We start from the raw sequence: 17,222 nt of genomic DNA, 5'->3' as shown, positions 1-17,222 counted from the left end.
ACCATTGCACATCTGTGCAAACCAGACAGCATCGCTGTAGGGTCCTGCTCTTCCCGTGGACAGACCCAATGGTCCTGATCCACACGTCTCCGATCCAGTGCCTCCCCATCACCATGCTCACAAATCCCTGAGACCCATCACAGCATCTGCAGCCTTCAAAGGAATTCAGTGTTTTGCCTTTCCAACAGCACAGTGCTGGGCTTTCTGCAGATGCAGAGGCAGGCTGCCACCTAAGAGAAATAACATTCAGTGAGATTGGAGTTGGTCGGCAGTGAGATCTGCAGCTGCCTATGCAAGCCAGGCAGCCATATCCTTTTATTTTTAAAAAAGAACTTTAATGATGTCTACGCAGAGGAATTTGTCAGATTTTGCCTCTGTCCCTATGGAGAGGTATGTCTCCCTGTCCCTGCTGGTTTAGGATGCAGGGAGAACCCAGAGTCTCATTGAGTCCATCAAGTTCTGCACTGAACTTTGCAGGACATGACCCCCCTCTGCACTGCAGCTTCCACAGAAAAGAGTCACCATGTCCTGTCATGTGCCTGACCATGCAGTAAAATTTTACAGTGTTTGTAGAGAGAACTACTTGTACTACAAGGTACAGGAGAGCAACTTTGGTCTTTTCAACAGTTAAGCTCAGATCTTAATATCCACATACACGAAAAGAAAGAAAATGCTGGAAATGGGAAATGCAGCCTTTTCCTCCCCAGTAAAAAGTGCACTCTGTCTCAAACTGTCCAACAAAGTGAAAGTGGTTTCTGACTGTATGCTCTTAGGAGAAATGAACACCTGAGAGGTCCCTCTCACAGCATCATCGCTGCTCTGATCTTCCAGGATAACACAATAAATACCGAGCTTTCAGCACAGCTGTTATTAAACATAAAGTCTTCAGCGTAACTCCTGCATCCCCTTGCCAAGATTTCTGGGATTTGGGTCTCTGCAGGCCCAGGTGACCCCGGGAAGGAAGAGGTGAGAGGATGGATTGGTGCAGGTGGGGCCGCAGCCTGAGGACGCGCCCCAAAGCCAGTGCCTGGATCCATCATCCAAGAGCCTGCAGAGGGAGGATGCTGCCCCCCATTGCGGCCCAACAGCTCCATGGAGAGTGGGAAGGACTCAGGGGAAACTGTAGCAAATGAAAAGTGCAAAATCCATTCACCCCAGCTTGGCTGCTTATGACAGGGCATGGATGGGAATGGGAATCAGGCCAGGCTTTGGGAGATAACAAGCTGTTTGCTCTGTAGGTCTGTTGGTGCCACTCTTCTTGTCCCAGGGATCAGGCAAAGCCAGAAGCAAATATCTCCATTCAGCATTTGCAGGAAGAACTGGAGATTTATTTTTTTGTATGATTTGAAGGGGATTATTTTCCTGGAGTTATAAACCAAGGTGAGAAGAGACCATGGTTGTTTTTTTCATTCCTGTTTCTTTCATACTGCATGAGCCTTTCTGCCACCCTGACACAGAGAGCTGTTAAATGGAAATTTGATAATTCTGTAATAGCATGGACTTACGTAAAAAAACCCAAACCCAACGACAGAAATAAATCATCTAGATCTGTCTCTTAAGTGCTGTGTGTTTTCTAGGAATAACTGCTTTAGTGCTAGGGCAAGTACATTTCCTTCTCTCTGCTCAGATACAGCCTCTGTGTTTGATTCCATGAACAACCACAGTTGTGAGGAGGTTGTCAGGTGTGGGCTCAGTTTTTGCAGACTAACAAAAGAACAATTCTGAATATTCAAAGGGAAATTCTCAGTATCAGCTAATGCAGTGCTGCCTCCTGATCTCTGCAGAGCTATTCCACAGGTAAGCTTTGAACATCACATATTTCCTCATTAACCCCAAAGGCTGCCTCACCTCTCTCCAGCTGCCAGGCTTAGACCTACTCCTGCTGAGAAGGAAGTCACATGGGAAAACTAATGGAGTGACAAGTCTCAAGTGCAACAGTAGGTTGGTAAAGTAGTCTGGATCAGAGAGGGATACAGCTGGTCAGGGCTTGAGACCATCAAAGCTTACTGAAGCTCTACTAGGATAAGATAGAAACACTCAACTTACAGAGAGGCAAATGCATCTCCCATGGAGTTTCCTGGACATTGTTCCTCAGGCTCCACAATCCCCAGCCCAGAGCGTGGATCCAGGTCCTCCCTGTGGGCACTGGAGCTCAGAACTGGCAGCAGCTTGGCCACCCTGCCTGCAGGGCCTGTTCACTTTGGCAGCTGGTAGCAGGCCAGCAAGGACGGTGGCCTTTCCAAGCCACCCATGGCAGGTGTCATCTGTCTGCTGTGGTGTAATAGGAGTCACACGAGAAAGCTGGGTGTGCTGGGGTGGAGATGGAATGTAGGCAATAGAAGAGGCAAAGCTGGAGGAAGCCAGTGCTCAAAAGCAGGGTTTTTTGGAGATGTCTTGCTTTCACTCCTTCTTCCCTTTAGACATACATGAAAGTTGGGACTTCAAGGTTTTGACTGATTTTTAATACTATGTTTGGATTTTCATTCTTCTCACCAAAGAACCTTGCTGCTACCTCGAGGCACGCCTTGGCACGCAGTGCTGCCCAGCTTGGCAGTGTTCTCCTGACAAGGCCACCTCTCTGCTCATTTGCCCAGGGAAGCAGGGAAAGGCAGTAACTGCCCCAGCCGAGAGCCCTGCTGCCAGACCTGCAGGAAGGGAGGGGCAGGATCTGCACCTCAGCTGACAGTGGTGGGGTGAAGTAGGAGGCTGTGTCAGGCACTGCCTGGAGGCAATGGCTTGGGGTACAGGAGAGTCAGACAGGGGATTAGTGCTTTTAACTGGTGAAAAGGCACAGGAGAAAAGGGTGTGGTACTGGGTAGAGAAACAAAGGCAAGGCAAAGCAGGTGGTGTTGAGGGAGACCAGTTTTGAGAGGTTTGGTAGTTACCTCCCTTCCACCATTCCAAGTCTACTTGTGATTTTCACAGGATCATGTCACAATGTCACCCTCCCCCTGTCACCCATTGCTCATATGCTCCCACTCTGAAAGCCAACACAAACCCCTCGAGCTCGGCTTGGCTGGCATCGCCTGCTGCCAGCACTGCAGAAAGCTGACGGGCAGGGTGTAATCTGAGCATCCTGCTGCCTGCACTTCTCACCTCTGGCAGGATTTACCTCAGTCACACCCATCTCTACCATTTAAATGAATGCTATAGTAAAATGGCAAGTCTTTCACTAGTAAATGAAACCTGTAAATTTTAAACATATTCTTGAAATTACTGTACCTTGTCTGTACATACAAGTTATAATTATTTGTGGAAATAATTTGTTTGGTATCTAACCTCTAGGATGCTTGGCAAGAAACAACCATTCATTCCATTAGTTGTGGCTATCCAAAACTATACTCTCTGTTGTTGCACTGCCTGCAAACCCCCTTTCTTACACTTGTCTTGACAGAGCTTCTTTGGACTGCAGAGCTAGCAGCAGCCTCTGGCCCTACTGTCATGATCATGGAAGGAAAAATATGTTGCAGACTTGGGTCCACTCGTTTGACAAGTGCAAAAAAAGGTCTCCAATCTTTGAAAATTATTTTATTGCTCAGAGAAACAGACAGCATAGTCTGAAATGCCATGGGGCCAAATAAAACATTCAGAAAGACACTCATCATATGAACAACACGGTGTAGATGCATACTAATTTTAAAAAAGAAAAAAAATTGTTGGAAATACAATCACAAGAGATATTTCTTGAACAAATATCAAGCTTGATATTTCTTGAACAAATATCAAGCAATGGGGAACAAAGCTCAGTCAACCTGTTCCAAGTGTTCACTGGGCAGCAAGAATTAAGAAAAGCTTCTACGCATTCATGGAGCTTTTGCCTTCTCTAATTATTTCCTAAATCATGTAGAGTGTCTATGTTAGCTATATTAACATTTTAGACAAATGACCTGGAAAAATAAAACAAAATAGAGTAATGTGTACACTAAGAAGAAAGTGGGGGCCAAGTGACTGAACTGTTTTGACAGGACATTTTTAGATAATTTTATCATTTATCTTGCTTTTAGCAGTATTTCTTGCAAAATGCAAGGTCATTAAAGCTTCCACATACTCTTTTGAGAAGCAGATAATTAAAGGCGTATCTAAAGCAAACTCAAGCAAGGTTTTTGTACTGCAAGTTAGCACAAGCACTGAGAACAGGGTATAGAGTGAGAGCCCACAGGCTGAAAGGTCTCCATTTCTGCTGGCACCAAACTAAAAACCACTTCTGCGTCTACAGATGGCACAACTGCATCTTCACTTTGCTTGCAATCATTTGCTGGTTTACTCAGGTCTAGTTACTTTGTTTTAGTTATTCTGACTGCAGTGGGTCATAAATGAGACCATTCTGGAAGAAGTCTGTTTGAGGTGTGGTTCTGTTCCCTGGAGTAAATTCATGCCCATGAACACGTCACCAGAATTCAGAGAGGAAAAGCCTGTCCCTTTGACTGTTGACACTGACTCACAGTTCTATTGCTGGGAGGTACAGTAAGCAAAGACCAGCATTAGGGCAATTCACTGGGATCCCCTGTGCTCAGTTATGGACCGCAGCAACCTTCTACACCCCTTTAGTCACATCCACCAGCTTAAATAAATACGGTCACACGAGAAAGATTGTATTTCCTCTAGTACACTGACTTTGCAGTAGAACTTGTAAGGACTTAGTTTAGTTAAGCTAGGCAAAGATATCGACCAAAGAAACACAAGGACACCATGTGAGCCTAACTTTGCCTTGTGAATGTCTTACTGCAGACTCTTTTCAGATGGCCCCTTAGCTTAATTTTGGCACTCAGTAGATCACTAACAAGGAAATTCACAACTATTGAGGTCCTACAGCCATGGCAGCCAGTGGAAATATGATTTTTGGCTGTTTAAACAGATCCAGAACCTAATGGACAATTCAATTACTACATTCACTATAAAAGCAACAACCCTAATTTTATTTATAGCGGACATTTCACTCTGTTAGAAGTCTTGTATTCACACCTTTTCTGAGGCGTAGCGTGCACCAAACAAACTAAGAGTTGCGTGCATAAGCAGACAAAAGCAAGGAAAGCATGACATGGAAATGCCCGTGCTAAACAGCACACTAATAAATGGATGTCCCACTGTAAATCAACTCTTCAGTTATCCGTCTGGTCACAGCCTTACTGGCAGACACATTCTATCAGTCAATGGCAACTGTATTGGACTAGCAGGTTACACAGGCTTTGCAACAACAAAAGCAAATGCTTTAAAGCAATAGTGAGATTCATGTCCATGGTGCTCTAGGTTTAATATAATATGACATGGTACCAACATGAAAACACCTTCTTTATGAGGCCAAAAACCATCTGAAATGCAATGCTGCTTCAACTCAGATAAGAATGTCGGCATCAGAAACCTGCTAAGTCCAATTAATCTTGAGTCTCTGTTTCAGAATAAGCATGAGATGATGTTGACTTACATTTTTATGGTATTTTTGCTGGTGCAAGTCCCTTGTTGAATCATCTAAAGGCAACTAACAGCTATAAAAACAGCAAACACTATTCACGTTTAACCATTTATTGAAAAAATTTGAAGTATAAAAAAGGTAGGGAGACTTTTCAGTGGTAAAAATGGGAAGTAGTCATCTCATTTTAAGGTGATTTGAAAGCCATTCATAATCTCCCTTAACACTGAATAAGTGGCACTTGAATAATTATTAACTTGTCTAAATGCCAAAAATATGATGACTGTAAAACAATTATGGTCTTTGTGTTATATCCAAAGATAATAAAGTCAGAAAATTAAGAGAAACAAAGGTACATGAGCACATGTGCAAACACTTCTAAAATGATTGAACAGTTGCTTCCACTTCACTTGTGCAGAAAAACTGAACAGAATAATTACTGTTTTTTCCCTGAGCATCTTGCATCAGATGACAGAAGATCAGGAACAAACCCCAAACGCAGATAACTATCTCCTCTGCTCTATCATAACTGGCCTGTTTTTCTCCATCACTATAACACCACTGTATCTCAAACACATGGGATGTCATGTGTAGGCCACACCCAAGAAAAACAATGGTAAACTCCAAGAGAAGACACAGAAGCATACAATACTATGACACAATAAGAAAAAGTTAAAATTTTAAACTGGAGTCACCACAAATAAGTGATCTTTAAAATGTCCTCCTGAAAGATTAACTTAATTCAGAACAAATCCTGTGCTGTGTAAAACTGGAAATATGTTTGCTCAATTACACCTCAAAATAAATTTAAAAAAAATAAAAAAAGATTTAAGGTATTTTCAGACAACTTCAGAGTTGACAACCTCTCCTGTCAACCGATGCTCAAATTATTGCCTCAAAGTGACTGGTCCATATATTATCAAAAGCCAATAAATAATTGTTATCTTATTCTAAAAATAACTACAGTAAGTTTACTTCTGTCTTATTTGCATGTACATTTCCTTATAAAGGCCTATGTCTCAGTGTTCACAAATTAAAAATAAATTTGTAAATACAGATAAATAAAGCTTACTACCACACAATATAAAACCCGACACATTTCAAACCCATTACATTATTATTATTGAAAAGTGCTCTACAATTAATCTGCAGATCAGAGATGCTTCGATCATGGACATAATTTCCACAATTAACTCCTCAACGAAATTTTTCATCTTCTTACTTAAATGAGAAATCTTTCATCCACCAAGGTTTTGGATGCCAAATTCTTCTGCCCAAGTGTATTACGGATAAACCTAAATATCTAAGAACATTTTAGAAAACATGTATGAATGAGGAAATACTTAAAACAGTATGTTTCAGTATCAAACATAAAATAATAACCTTGTATTATCTTTAAATTGTAAATAATATGAGTGAACTAGGTGCTTAACTTTAGCATTTTTGAAACATTTTCTACTACCCTTCCACCCTAAATTATGATAGAATTATGTGTGATTAATTTTAACAGATATTTGTGTTTTCTATTGAAAATTATTTGTAACCTCTTTATTCATGACAGCCATGTGAACAAAATTAGTTTCTTACAAGCCTATTTGACAAAAAAAATCAAAAAACTATTTTATAAGTTCTCAGTATAATCTTCTGTCACTGCATACTGCTAATTTACTGCTTAAATTATCTAGTTAACTGTATAAAGTGCCAAGGTGACCCATATTAAAAAAAATATTACTTTGTTCTTAAATTGAAATTTACCTCTTGTTGCAAATATGTCAGAATAGCTGCTAAAACAAAACTTTGGGAAGCCAGATCCACAACGGAGAAAAACAGGATATCGAAAATGAGCAGCGTTGTTTCATTTCCATAGTAGAGAACATCAATGAAAGAGTGTCCTTCATCTACAAAACAAAAATATTTTTTGAAAAATTACTATTGCTGTGAGTTGCAAGTTTGTGAAGTTCTTCAGTCCACGCTGAGAAAGCTGGTAAGAAAAAGGGAACTCAGAGCCATAGCTAGTTAATGACATTCTGTGGGAACATAGAGCTAATTGTGTCCTTCTATTGAAAAATAACACAAACCTTTTCACTTATGAAATGGTGTAATACTGGTGGAAAACAACAGGAAAAACCTGCCTACCACACGCAACTCTATTCCCTCCTGAAATCTCAGACTGTTTAAAAAGGTAGTTTTAAACAACAAACAGATGTAACTGTCTTGTCCCTGAAACTTCTAGCAACTGTTAGCTCTGACCCCAACTCAACAAAATAATAAAAACATATGCTTAAAGCCTTACTTAGGAGGAGGTTCAGAGCTTAGCATTATCTTTATTTATTGGTTAACAGTGCCCAAAAAAATAGGTCTTTTAAGCTTAAAATACCTTTTTCATAGCCAAAGTGCTCTAGACCATTTATCCACTTCTTTATCTTATCAAAAACCACCATTTCTAAAAAAGAACACTTAAGCAATTATAGAAAACATATTCTTTCCCCTCTTACTACTTTTTCAGAAAAATGTCCAATACAAGTTTGATTGGAAACAGTGTATTTTCATTAAAAATTGCATATGTCCTACTGCCATGAAATCCTGATTTATATCTGAACTTCTGGGAACCATGAGAGTCTCAACAAACAATATATCAAACAATATATTTCTATCAGTGTTTATGATTATGAACTGTATCCTTTCAGTTGCCTAAAAGAAAAAACATCGCAGATAAACAGCGAATTATAAATAGGATTTCTGTAACCTAAAGAACTTCTCTTAAATATAGAGACCCCTCACAAGGGGTCATTTAATGAACCCTCCTACTGTAAAGTCCACTTTAGATTGTAAATCCTGAGAAAGAAATCTACACAGAAACCTAGACACTTAAAATAGTACAAATACCACAAATCTTTTTACCATTATAAAAAATACTTTTCTCTATTGGTTCCATGAACTCCATGCCAAGAATCCGTTCAAGCAGCAACTTATCTTTAACAATATAATCCATTTCTTTATGAACCTATAAGAAAAAGAAAAACGATACTTCTTGTTTCATGATTTCAAAGAAAAAGTGCTTTCTACAAAGTGAGGCACAGCTACTTAGACCTTTATGAATGAACTGGTCTATTCCAAGACAAAAATAAATATATAACAAAAAAGGGTTTGTTGTTTTTAAGAGCAGTCTTACTGTCTTTCAGATTTACAATTTTTAGTCTCTACTTAGTGTAATGATATTTTCCTTAATATAGTAATGTCAATATACATACGTGATCAATAAAAGAACCGAGAAATTTGTTCATGGTGTTGTATGCCCTTGTGCTTTGTTCGAAGGTATTTGCAGATGACTCCAAAAGCCTTGCAGGACCACGTTTCTGAAATATAACATGACTATGACTTCAGCAGAAAAATTACATATTTTAAATAACATTTAAAGAATACCAGTATTTCACTTACTCTTGTTAGGGTTTCATGAATCCAGTCATAGTGCAGTCGCATTTTTCTTGAAATGGAAATTTGAAATGTCTGCCCATCTGTGTTCGGTAACAAACCTCTCTGACTACACAGATTTTCCTATACAATCAAAGCAATTATAAATTAACATTATTAATGTCATTCATAGACCCAAAACAAGTCAAAAGCTTTTCATCTCCTCTCTTTCATATATACATAGCACTTAATAAGTCTAAGTATTTGAATCCATTGCACTCTTGTTTCTAGTACAGGAACATTTTCTTAAGACATAAAATCCTGACCCCTGCTGTCACAAAGTCATATTCCTCTTTTCAACTGTGTTCAGTTCATTACCTTTTAATATATATTCTGATATTCACTTGGAAGACCTTTGCTTTAGGTTTATTATTTTTTTCTATACTTGTCCTGCCTTTTTTGGTTGTTTGTTTTGGATTCCTGACTTTTTCCATATGTTTTCCGGGTCACATTGAAAAAAATGTCAGAAACTCCCAAAAATTGAAAAATTTGACAATCCCTGTTTACCCCAAAATTATATTAAAATAAGCATTTAGGAAAAAAATTATTGGAACACACAAGTCAAAAACATTATTAAAAGGTTACTCTATATTTCAGTGTTTGAGATTTAATTTTCACATGGTTATGTTTTTTTCTGTCAATTATCACTAAAATAGCAATATCCTTTGTCTAAGGTACTTTCTTCTTAGTTGTCACTAAAAAGATGCAAGATATCATGGCATTTAGTGCAAAATCTCTGAACATACATTAGACATTTTACATTTGCCTGATCTTGCACCAAAGATACAACATACGACAAACTAGAAAAAATACTTATAGAAATTAATTTCTGTAAAGAAGAAGTTATATCACCATAGTAGAAGAGATGGAATAAAAGAATTTATTGGTGGAGTAGATGTTTCTTTATTAGGAGTTTTTCAGATTTGTGTCTTTATGAAACCTTTCTGGTATGCAACTTTTTGAATGTGGCCATGATCTTATGAAAAGCTTGAATATTAAAAAAGAAGGTTCTTAAATACATGAAATAAGACTTTTTAGAGAAACAGGAATTTCATATCTTTGAAGTCTGAAGAAGTAATGAGAGGAGACAGAGAAGAAGATGAACAGCTAGTTAAAACAACTATTGAGTCATAAATTTACATACCAACACCTGCTATCTTGTGCCTAACATAAGTTGGTGTAACGTAATGCACAACTGCAGTTCCACAATGCAAAGGTCTGAGGGTTTTTATGTAAGATAAATAACCAGAGCAGGTGTAAACTTTAATAATTTTACTTACTGCTTCTCTCTTTAGGTTCATATTCATTTCTTCCATATTGGTATCTGCGTGTCCATGCACTGAGCGACCATGGATATAATAACCAAAGCAGTTGTGTGACAAGAGAAACACTGAAATCTAAGAGGTAGGGGAAGAGAAGAATACTTTAATTAACAATTATAATTTTATTTTTGAACTTTTGAGTTCAAAAGCCAGCCCTTCCACATATACAAAGTAGGTAAGTACCAAAATAAATATGGGAGAAAAATATTTAGTAACTCTTTTACTGATCAGTTTTATCTATATGTAGCTAAAACACACACTAGCTTCAAGTTTAGTTTATCAACAGCAAGGATCATTACTTAATTCCACTGAGCCATAAACCTATGGTTCCAGAACCCTTTTCAAATTAAAGTTTAACTGAAATCTTGCAGAGTTCACCAATAAAGTGAGCCGAAAGAAACACTGACTTTGGCTGTTAGCTAATACTATCTGATTAAACTAACGGAATAAATATTATTTAATACTCTTAAAACTATCTCAAGCATTATTCAATTTAAAATGCCACTGTACAACCGACACAAAGAAATACTTACATTGCTCACGCAACACAAGTCAACAAATTGGCTGATCTTATCTTCAACAAATCTTTCATAAAACACAGAAAAAAATATAACCTGAAATAAATCAACCAAATTTTCTTGTATTAGTTCACCAGATTTGACTTTATTAAGCAATTAATTTCACAGTTTAACACTCACAAATGACAGAATTCTGTAGTCTGTCAGAAGGATTGACCTTTATGAAATGGGATTAACATACTTCTTCTAAGAAGTAAAGTTGTAGCAATAACCTGCTTTTCATTTTGAACTTGTGAGATCCTTGAAAGTTGTTTAAAATAAAACAAAGTAGTTGCATAAATTCACATCTTTGAGAGATTTAAAATTCTGACTATGAAGTAAGATGTCTCTAGCTCAGAAGGTTCATTTTGAGTCCAGAAGGTGTACTATGCTAAAGCAACTAAACAAAAAGTTAAGAATGCACTCAATGCTATGATAAACAGTATGATTGTCCTAGTGATATATTCTAGCTTCCAAGAACCAGTCTGAAAATGGTAATTCAGTATGTCATGTGTTTCACATACCTGTAGGATGGCAATGGCTATCCAGAGTGCAACAGACACACCAAATCTTAAAATGCGGCTCCAAGGAGCTACGTAGCTCTCACTGCTTCTTGTAAGACTGGAAGAAGCATCCATTAAAGCCAGGTTTGAAAATCCTACCACCTGAAGAGGTAAGAAGGTCCATATAACAATAGGAGGCAATGAATAGTACTAATTAGGATCCTGTTGTTCCCATCATAGCAGGAAGTAAGAAAAAAATTAGGAAAAATGCACCTAGGAATAGTAGCTACGATAGAGCTCAATTGTGCGATCCAGTGTCATTACTGAGAAACATTACAAACATAAACTGTATACATATGTGTTGATACATAAATTAAAAACATATGCAGCTAAATCTCTGTATTAGGGAGGGGTTCGAAACATGCTGAAGCTTGAAAACCAAGACACCGTTGCAAGCTCAACAAAACCCAATATTTATTACCAAAAGGTGGCCAACAAAACAAACAAACCCAAAAGGGAGGAAGGAGGAGAGAAATAAGCCCCCAGCACGACCTCCCCAGTTACCCAGCTGTTGCCCATAAAGTTATCTTACCAACCTAGCATACCTATAATTACCCATAGCAGAAGCTGCATCCTTGGAGAGTCAGTAAGTTCACAAACTGGCAGGCGTCCCCGCCAAAAGGCAACGCTGTCCTTGGTGTGAAGTTAGCTCCCCTCCAAGAAAGCACTATCTGCTTTTTATACAATTAATTGAGTGGCCACAACCTCCCAGGTGTGGCCAGCACTGTCCAGCCTGAGGCCCTCAGCCCCACCTCCTGGTTATGTAAGTACATCTCTTCTGTGCACACATGAGAACTTCGGAAATCCCCTCACGCATGCACAGTATGTTTTGGGGGTCTTTCTTAATTGAGTCTAGGGGCGAGCCTTCCTCCTCCTCCTCCTCAATCTCTCCTTCAAGTGACCTTGGAGGACAACTAGCCAATCACAGAATACCAATTAAAACAGTTTATACAAGAAGCTCTCTCAAGGACAACTTTCCCGTTTATCAGTGTTTGTTTTCCCATAACTTGGCAGGAAAAGAGCAAAGCTTTCACAGGTGGCAGGGCCAAACACAGACCAAAAGTAAATAAGTAAATAAATTCACCCTGGTACAATCTCACAAAAAGTCAACATTGGTTTTTACTGAAAAGTCCACAGGATTCTACTGTTGGACTGCATAGGGATCTTATTTCTGTCAAATTTCAGCTCTTTGGTCCTATATATTCCAGTGTTAGAACAAATTTTTCATGTGTTTTGCAACTATAAGAAACTAATTTTTTTTGTTTCTATTGAATAGAAATATATTTCCCCTCCATTATCTGTATGGCTGAATCTATTTTAAATTAAAAATCTGGAAAAAGTCCACAATAAAAAGATGAGACGAACATTATGTCTTGAAACACTTAACTGGTGAAAATCATTCAAAACTGAAGCTGCACCAGAAATACAGTTGTGGAGGGTTGACCATTTCCTCATGATCATTTCCTCATGTCCTACTGATTATTATCTGGGAGAAGAGACTGATACCACCTCACTACAACCTCTCTTCAGGTAGTTGAAGAGCGCAATAGGAATACCTGCTCTCTTTTCTACCATTCTTTTCTTGTAACAAGGCACCTAAGCTGGTCCTGGCCTGTAGGTACCAACAGCAAAAATGCTGATGTAGTGAATGAGGAAAGTTTGGGTTTTTTTACTGTATTTAATTTTACTGTATTTAATATTATTTAATTTTATTTAATTTAAAAGAAAAATTTAAAAACAGAAGTATAAAATTGAGTAAAAGTATTAAACATACGTAGAAGAACCTCACATAAACAACTATATGCTACATGCTTTAAGAATACTTCCCCAAAAAAGAAGTAACTATTAAACTACAAAAGAAGCAAACCAAAATGTTTTTTAAAAGGTAAAGCACAATTTCTCACAAACCCTGAAGCTGTAACTGAAGGCATACTGCCATCAGGAATGCAACTTCCTGCATTATAAAAGGGCACTATAGCAAACGAGTAGGAAGGAAACCAGAAACAAAGCTGTAAGCTGTGATGGGAGGGAGCTAGTAGGCAAATAAAGAATTGAGTGTGTACACAGATTTATCAGTCTCTTAAGCCATTTAGGGTAACTCATTACCTTAAAAAAACCCCCACCCAAATAAAACTAATAAGGGTGTTTAGGGTATTTAAAGGTTGGGGTTTTTTTAAGTCTTCCTTAGTCAAATATTGCAATGACTTATCCATACATATAAAATAAAAAAATGTGTTAAAATAATTATTTCACTAAGTTACATGTTTTCAAGTGAACTTGAAGGTGATCCACTGTTACCTCAGGGAATGCAAGAATTAAAAACCAGACTCTCAAGTTACACTGTGGTTGTGAATTATAAAAAAACAAATAACAACAACAACAACAATATTCATCATAGTAGTTATACTACCTCCAAAAAAAAAAGAACTGCAAGCACTTGAAAGAGGGGATTTATCTTCCTCACTGTCTGAATCTCATTCCATTCATTTGCTATAAAATATGTCCTCCATATGCTCACAGGTGCAGCAGCACTTTTAATAACACCTTCACCTAAAAAGAGTACATACAATAAAGCTCTGAAATTTAACACTTGAGAGTAATACCAGAATTTAACCAAAACTGTTTATACAAACAAGCACAGTTCGAGTTACCTTCAACTGCCTTAAGAACTTTGCCTTTAGGTCTTTCCCAGTCAATAAAGAAAATATCTACAGTAAGTTGTGAAATCAGCAACTGTAAGAATTGCAGAGCCTAAGGAAAAATAAAAAGGAGAAATAATACAAGTAAGGACAGCAATAGTATGAAAGATGAAGAAACAATCATTGCATTTATTAAACATAACAAATAATGTCTTGACTATACTTGAGACAGCAACGTTATTACCAACTTTTGATATTTTTTTTTAATTTAAAAGCTTGGAATAATGATAAGTCATGTGATGATGTCCAAAATTGCAAACAAAATACAGCAAAGTAATAAATTCTAAAAAACTGTTTCCTTATAACATATTAACCTATATTATGAATTCCAATAGAATTCCATATAATACCCACAACTAATACAATATTTGCATGTCCCATGAAGACAGAATAATGATCTCTGAATTCTAAATATTTGAATATGTTATTTGAATCCATCTTCTTTTTAATCAGGAATTGACAGCATTTATATTCTGCTTCAAAAGAAAGCACTTTCTTCTTGATATGATGCTATTTTATTTGGGTTTCTTTAGACCTTTATCCTTGAAACATGATTTTTCATAGACAATCTTCTTTAGACATTTGTTTCCCTATTATGACTCCACAAAATAAATTTCTACGGGAAAATTACTTAATTATTATAAGAACATAATTGTTTATGTCTATACACTAATAAAATGAACTGTACAAGATGTTTAAAACCAAGCTTAATTAAAATATACAGAAGCATGTTAACATGTATTTAATGGTGAGGAAAAAAATATTTACCTTTAAACTAAATGCACATGCTACGTATGTAACAAAATCTTCTTCTTGAGATGGAAGTGGTAAAAGGACAGAGACAAACTGCTGAGCCTGTAATTGAGAAGTTATATTGAAACACTGCACATGGCATATGTAAAAACACAGTAAGTGCTTAAAAGTGAGTAAGCTTTTGCAGAAAAAGATCAATATTTAATGTGAAATCATTTTAAATGTGAAAAATATTTTAAGTAACTATTAAGCAGACTGTAAGTACAACGAATCCTAAGGAAAAGAAACAGGTGAACACAAAATTTAAGCACACAAAACAGAATATGATATAGAACTTGCCTCAATAGTCTGACCAGAAAGAAAAAAAAAAAAAAAAGAAAATTAATCTTGATGTAAAAATATATGTAATATTAATAGGTTTTTGTAGCACTCAAATCTGGAAAAACACTTACTTTGAAGAATACAAGCCAATAAATCCCTGTGCCCACTGTGATGATAAAGAAAACGTTGGCAAGGTCTCCAGCATAAAACAGTAAGAACTTGAAAACTGTCTGCAATTATAAAAACACACTGTAGAGATCTGTAAAGCTAATTAAGTAATGCATATATACATTTATATAAAATGTTATGCAGCTCACACAGGAAAGTCTAGAGCCTTGAACAAAGCTTTTCTACTGTGGTCATATATTTATGGTATATTCACTGTCCAAAACTTCTAAATGCTAGTCTTTGTTCAAAGACGAAATAATTTGAAAACTAAGTCCACTCAACTGACCAGAATAGCTCTGTAAATACCTTTATTTTTACCAGCAGCATATTCTGAATGACAATATCAGAATCAAAAAAAATGCAAAAACCTATTTCCTGAAGTGAACCTAACTCCCGGGCACAGCTCTATGCAGCTGGGCTAGAAATTATTTCAGTTAGCTTAAGAAACAGAATACTTATAATCACAGGGAATCATAGCAAGGTCTCATTAAAGGGGGGAAGAAATGTCCCCTTTGAGGTTGCCAGCTGTTTATACCTGCAAGTCAATTATAGAGCTTCCTGTACGCCTCTTCCAGCCTGCGGTCTTGAGAAGGGACCATAACACTGCAAGCCCACCCAACACACCCAAAGCGACCTGAAAAGAATAAAAAATTATTTGCAGATATTTTTTAAAAAGCAAAAAAATAGAAGTTAATAATTCATTAAATCAACAAATTAAAGGGAATTGCAACTTACATCAGTCTGAATCCGAGCCTCTGACTGATCCATCTCATAATTGACTGAGAATGAAACCTGAATATTAAGATGCAAAAAGTAAATATGTATAGAAATTCTGAAATGCTACAACCATTACAGATAGTGGTAGTTTTCACAATTTTATTTTAAATTAAACTATAGGTGACCTGAAATGTTTGTGTCATAACAACCTCCTCTTAGTGCATTGCTTTAAACAAAAACTCATTTCCTTGCATAAATTATTGTTTTCAGTGTACTGCATAAAGAATACTTTTCCTGTTATTTTCTGTGCATATAATTTTATTTGAACTGTAGCCTAATTTAGCATTATACAACCAACTTTGAACTCTAATTATTTTAAGTTAAAAAAGACTCAATATAAATTAAAAAGAGAATCCTTTTAACCACTTTGTTTAAAAGGCTTAAGTTTTAGCGAAAACTTAAGAGCAGAATTAGAAACTGCACCAAAATGTTCACTCAACTGGAAAACTGGAATTCCAACGGACCTAAAAGTATGATTATCAAGTCAATTTGATTAAGATAGCACAAAGATCTCACCATCACACTCTGGATTTCAGGGTTTTGGACAAGCACATCCGTGTAAGCAATAGTAATTAGAGGAGGGTAGATAGTTCCTCTCTGCATATGGGATACCAGACGAATACTGCAGAAATACAGAGTATGATTAAATGAATGAGTGCTTCGAAAGCATTCATTGAAACTTGTACTAATAAGAAAATACTAAGAGAACAGAACAATCTGATCAATAAAATGTGAGTTTCAAACCCAATGGCATGCACTTCACATTTTAAAAGCAATTGGAGTGTACAAAGGCATGTACACAAATATATAAAAAGAAAAAGCTGGGAAGGATTGTTTATTTGTAAGAAAATACCTGAAACAATCTTTACCTGCCTACTGACATTAAGATAGCTGCAACTGAAGCCAATTCCATAAAGTAACTTTTCTCAAAACATTACAGACTGACTTTTCTTATGTGTATTTTGAATTTCTTGAAGGGGATGGAAGGATGTTCTTCTAAGATACATAAACTAATCCTTATCTTTTGAAATGATGTAATATGTAATTCTTGGTAAATGGAGTCAGTATATTAAATTAATCTCTTGGGGATGGCCCTGTACAGGGCCAGGAGTTGGACTCGATGATCTTGTGAGTCCCTTTCAACTTGGCATTTTCTGTGATTCTGAGAAGATTATTACTTGTAT

General features: G+C 36.9%; 1 protein-coding gene across 2 annotated transcripts in view; it reads right to left on the bottom strand.

The window, feature by feature from the left end:
- Positions 1-6,505: 6,505 nt before the first annotated feature.
- The window catches only part of TMEM67 (transmembrane protein 67), a 28,252-nt gene continuing 17,535 nt past the window's right edge, over positions 6,506-17,222 (bottom strand). For both annotated transcript variants that reach the window (XM_017830615.1, XM_017830616.1), the window contains exons 14-28: positions 16,555-16,660; positions 15,997-16,053; positions 15,797-15,895; positions 15,225-15,323; positions 14,788-14,874; positions 13,972-14,071; positions 13,731-13,870; positions 11,282-11,422; positions 10,734-10,814; positions 10,159-10,275; positions 8,846-8,962; positions 8,659-8,763; positions 8,309-8,411; positions 7,163-7,305; positions 6,506-6,710 (exon numbers count right to left, since the gene is read on the bottom strand). In XM_017830615.1, the coding sequence (XP_017686104.1) occupies positions 6,630-6,710; positions 7,163-7,305; positions 8,309-8,411; positions 8,659-8,763; positions 8,846-8,962; positions 10,159-10,275; positions 10,734-10,814; positions 11,282-11,422; positions 13,731-13,870; positions 13,972-14,071; positions 14,788-14,874; positions 15,225-15,323; positions 15,797-15,895; positions 15,997-16,053; positions 16,555-16,660 (1,576 nt within the window). In that variant the 3' untranslated portion in view covers positions 6,506-6,629. The remainder of the gene's footprint in view (positions 6,711-7,162; positions 7,306-8,308; positions 8,412-8,658; positions 8,764-8,845; positions 8,963-10,158; positions 10,276-10,733; positions 10,815-11,281; positions 11,423-13,730; positions 13,871-13,971; positions 14,072-14,787; positions 14,875-15,224; positions 15,324-15,796; positions 15,896-15,996; positions 16,054-16,554; positions 16,661-17,222) is intronic.

Source organism: Lepidothrix coronata, unplaced genomic scaffold (assembly GCF_001604755.1).
Source record: "Lepidothrix coronata isolate B3197 unplaced genomic scaffold, Lepidothrix_coronata-1.0 Scaffold181, whole genome shotgun sequence".
Taxonomy (NCBI): domain Eukaryota; kingdom Metazoa; phylum Chordata; class Aves; order Passeriformes; family Pipridae; genus Lepidothrix; species Lepidothrix coronata.
Note: the sequence above shows the minus strand (reverse complement) of the source record. Positions and strands in the feature narration are given on the sequence as shown.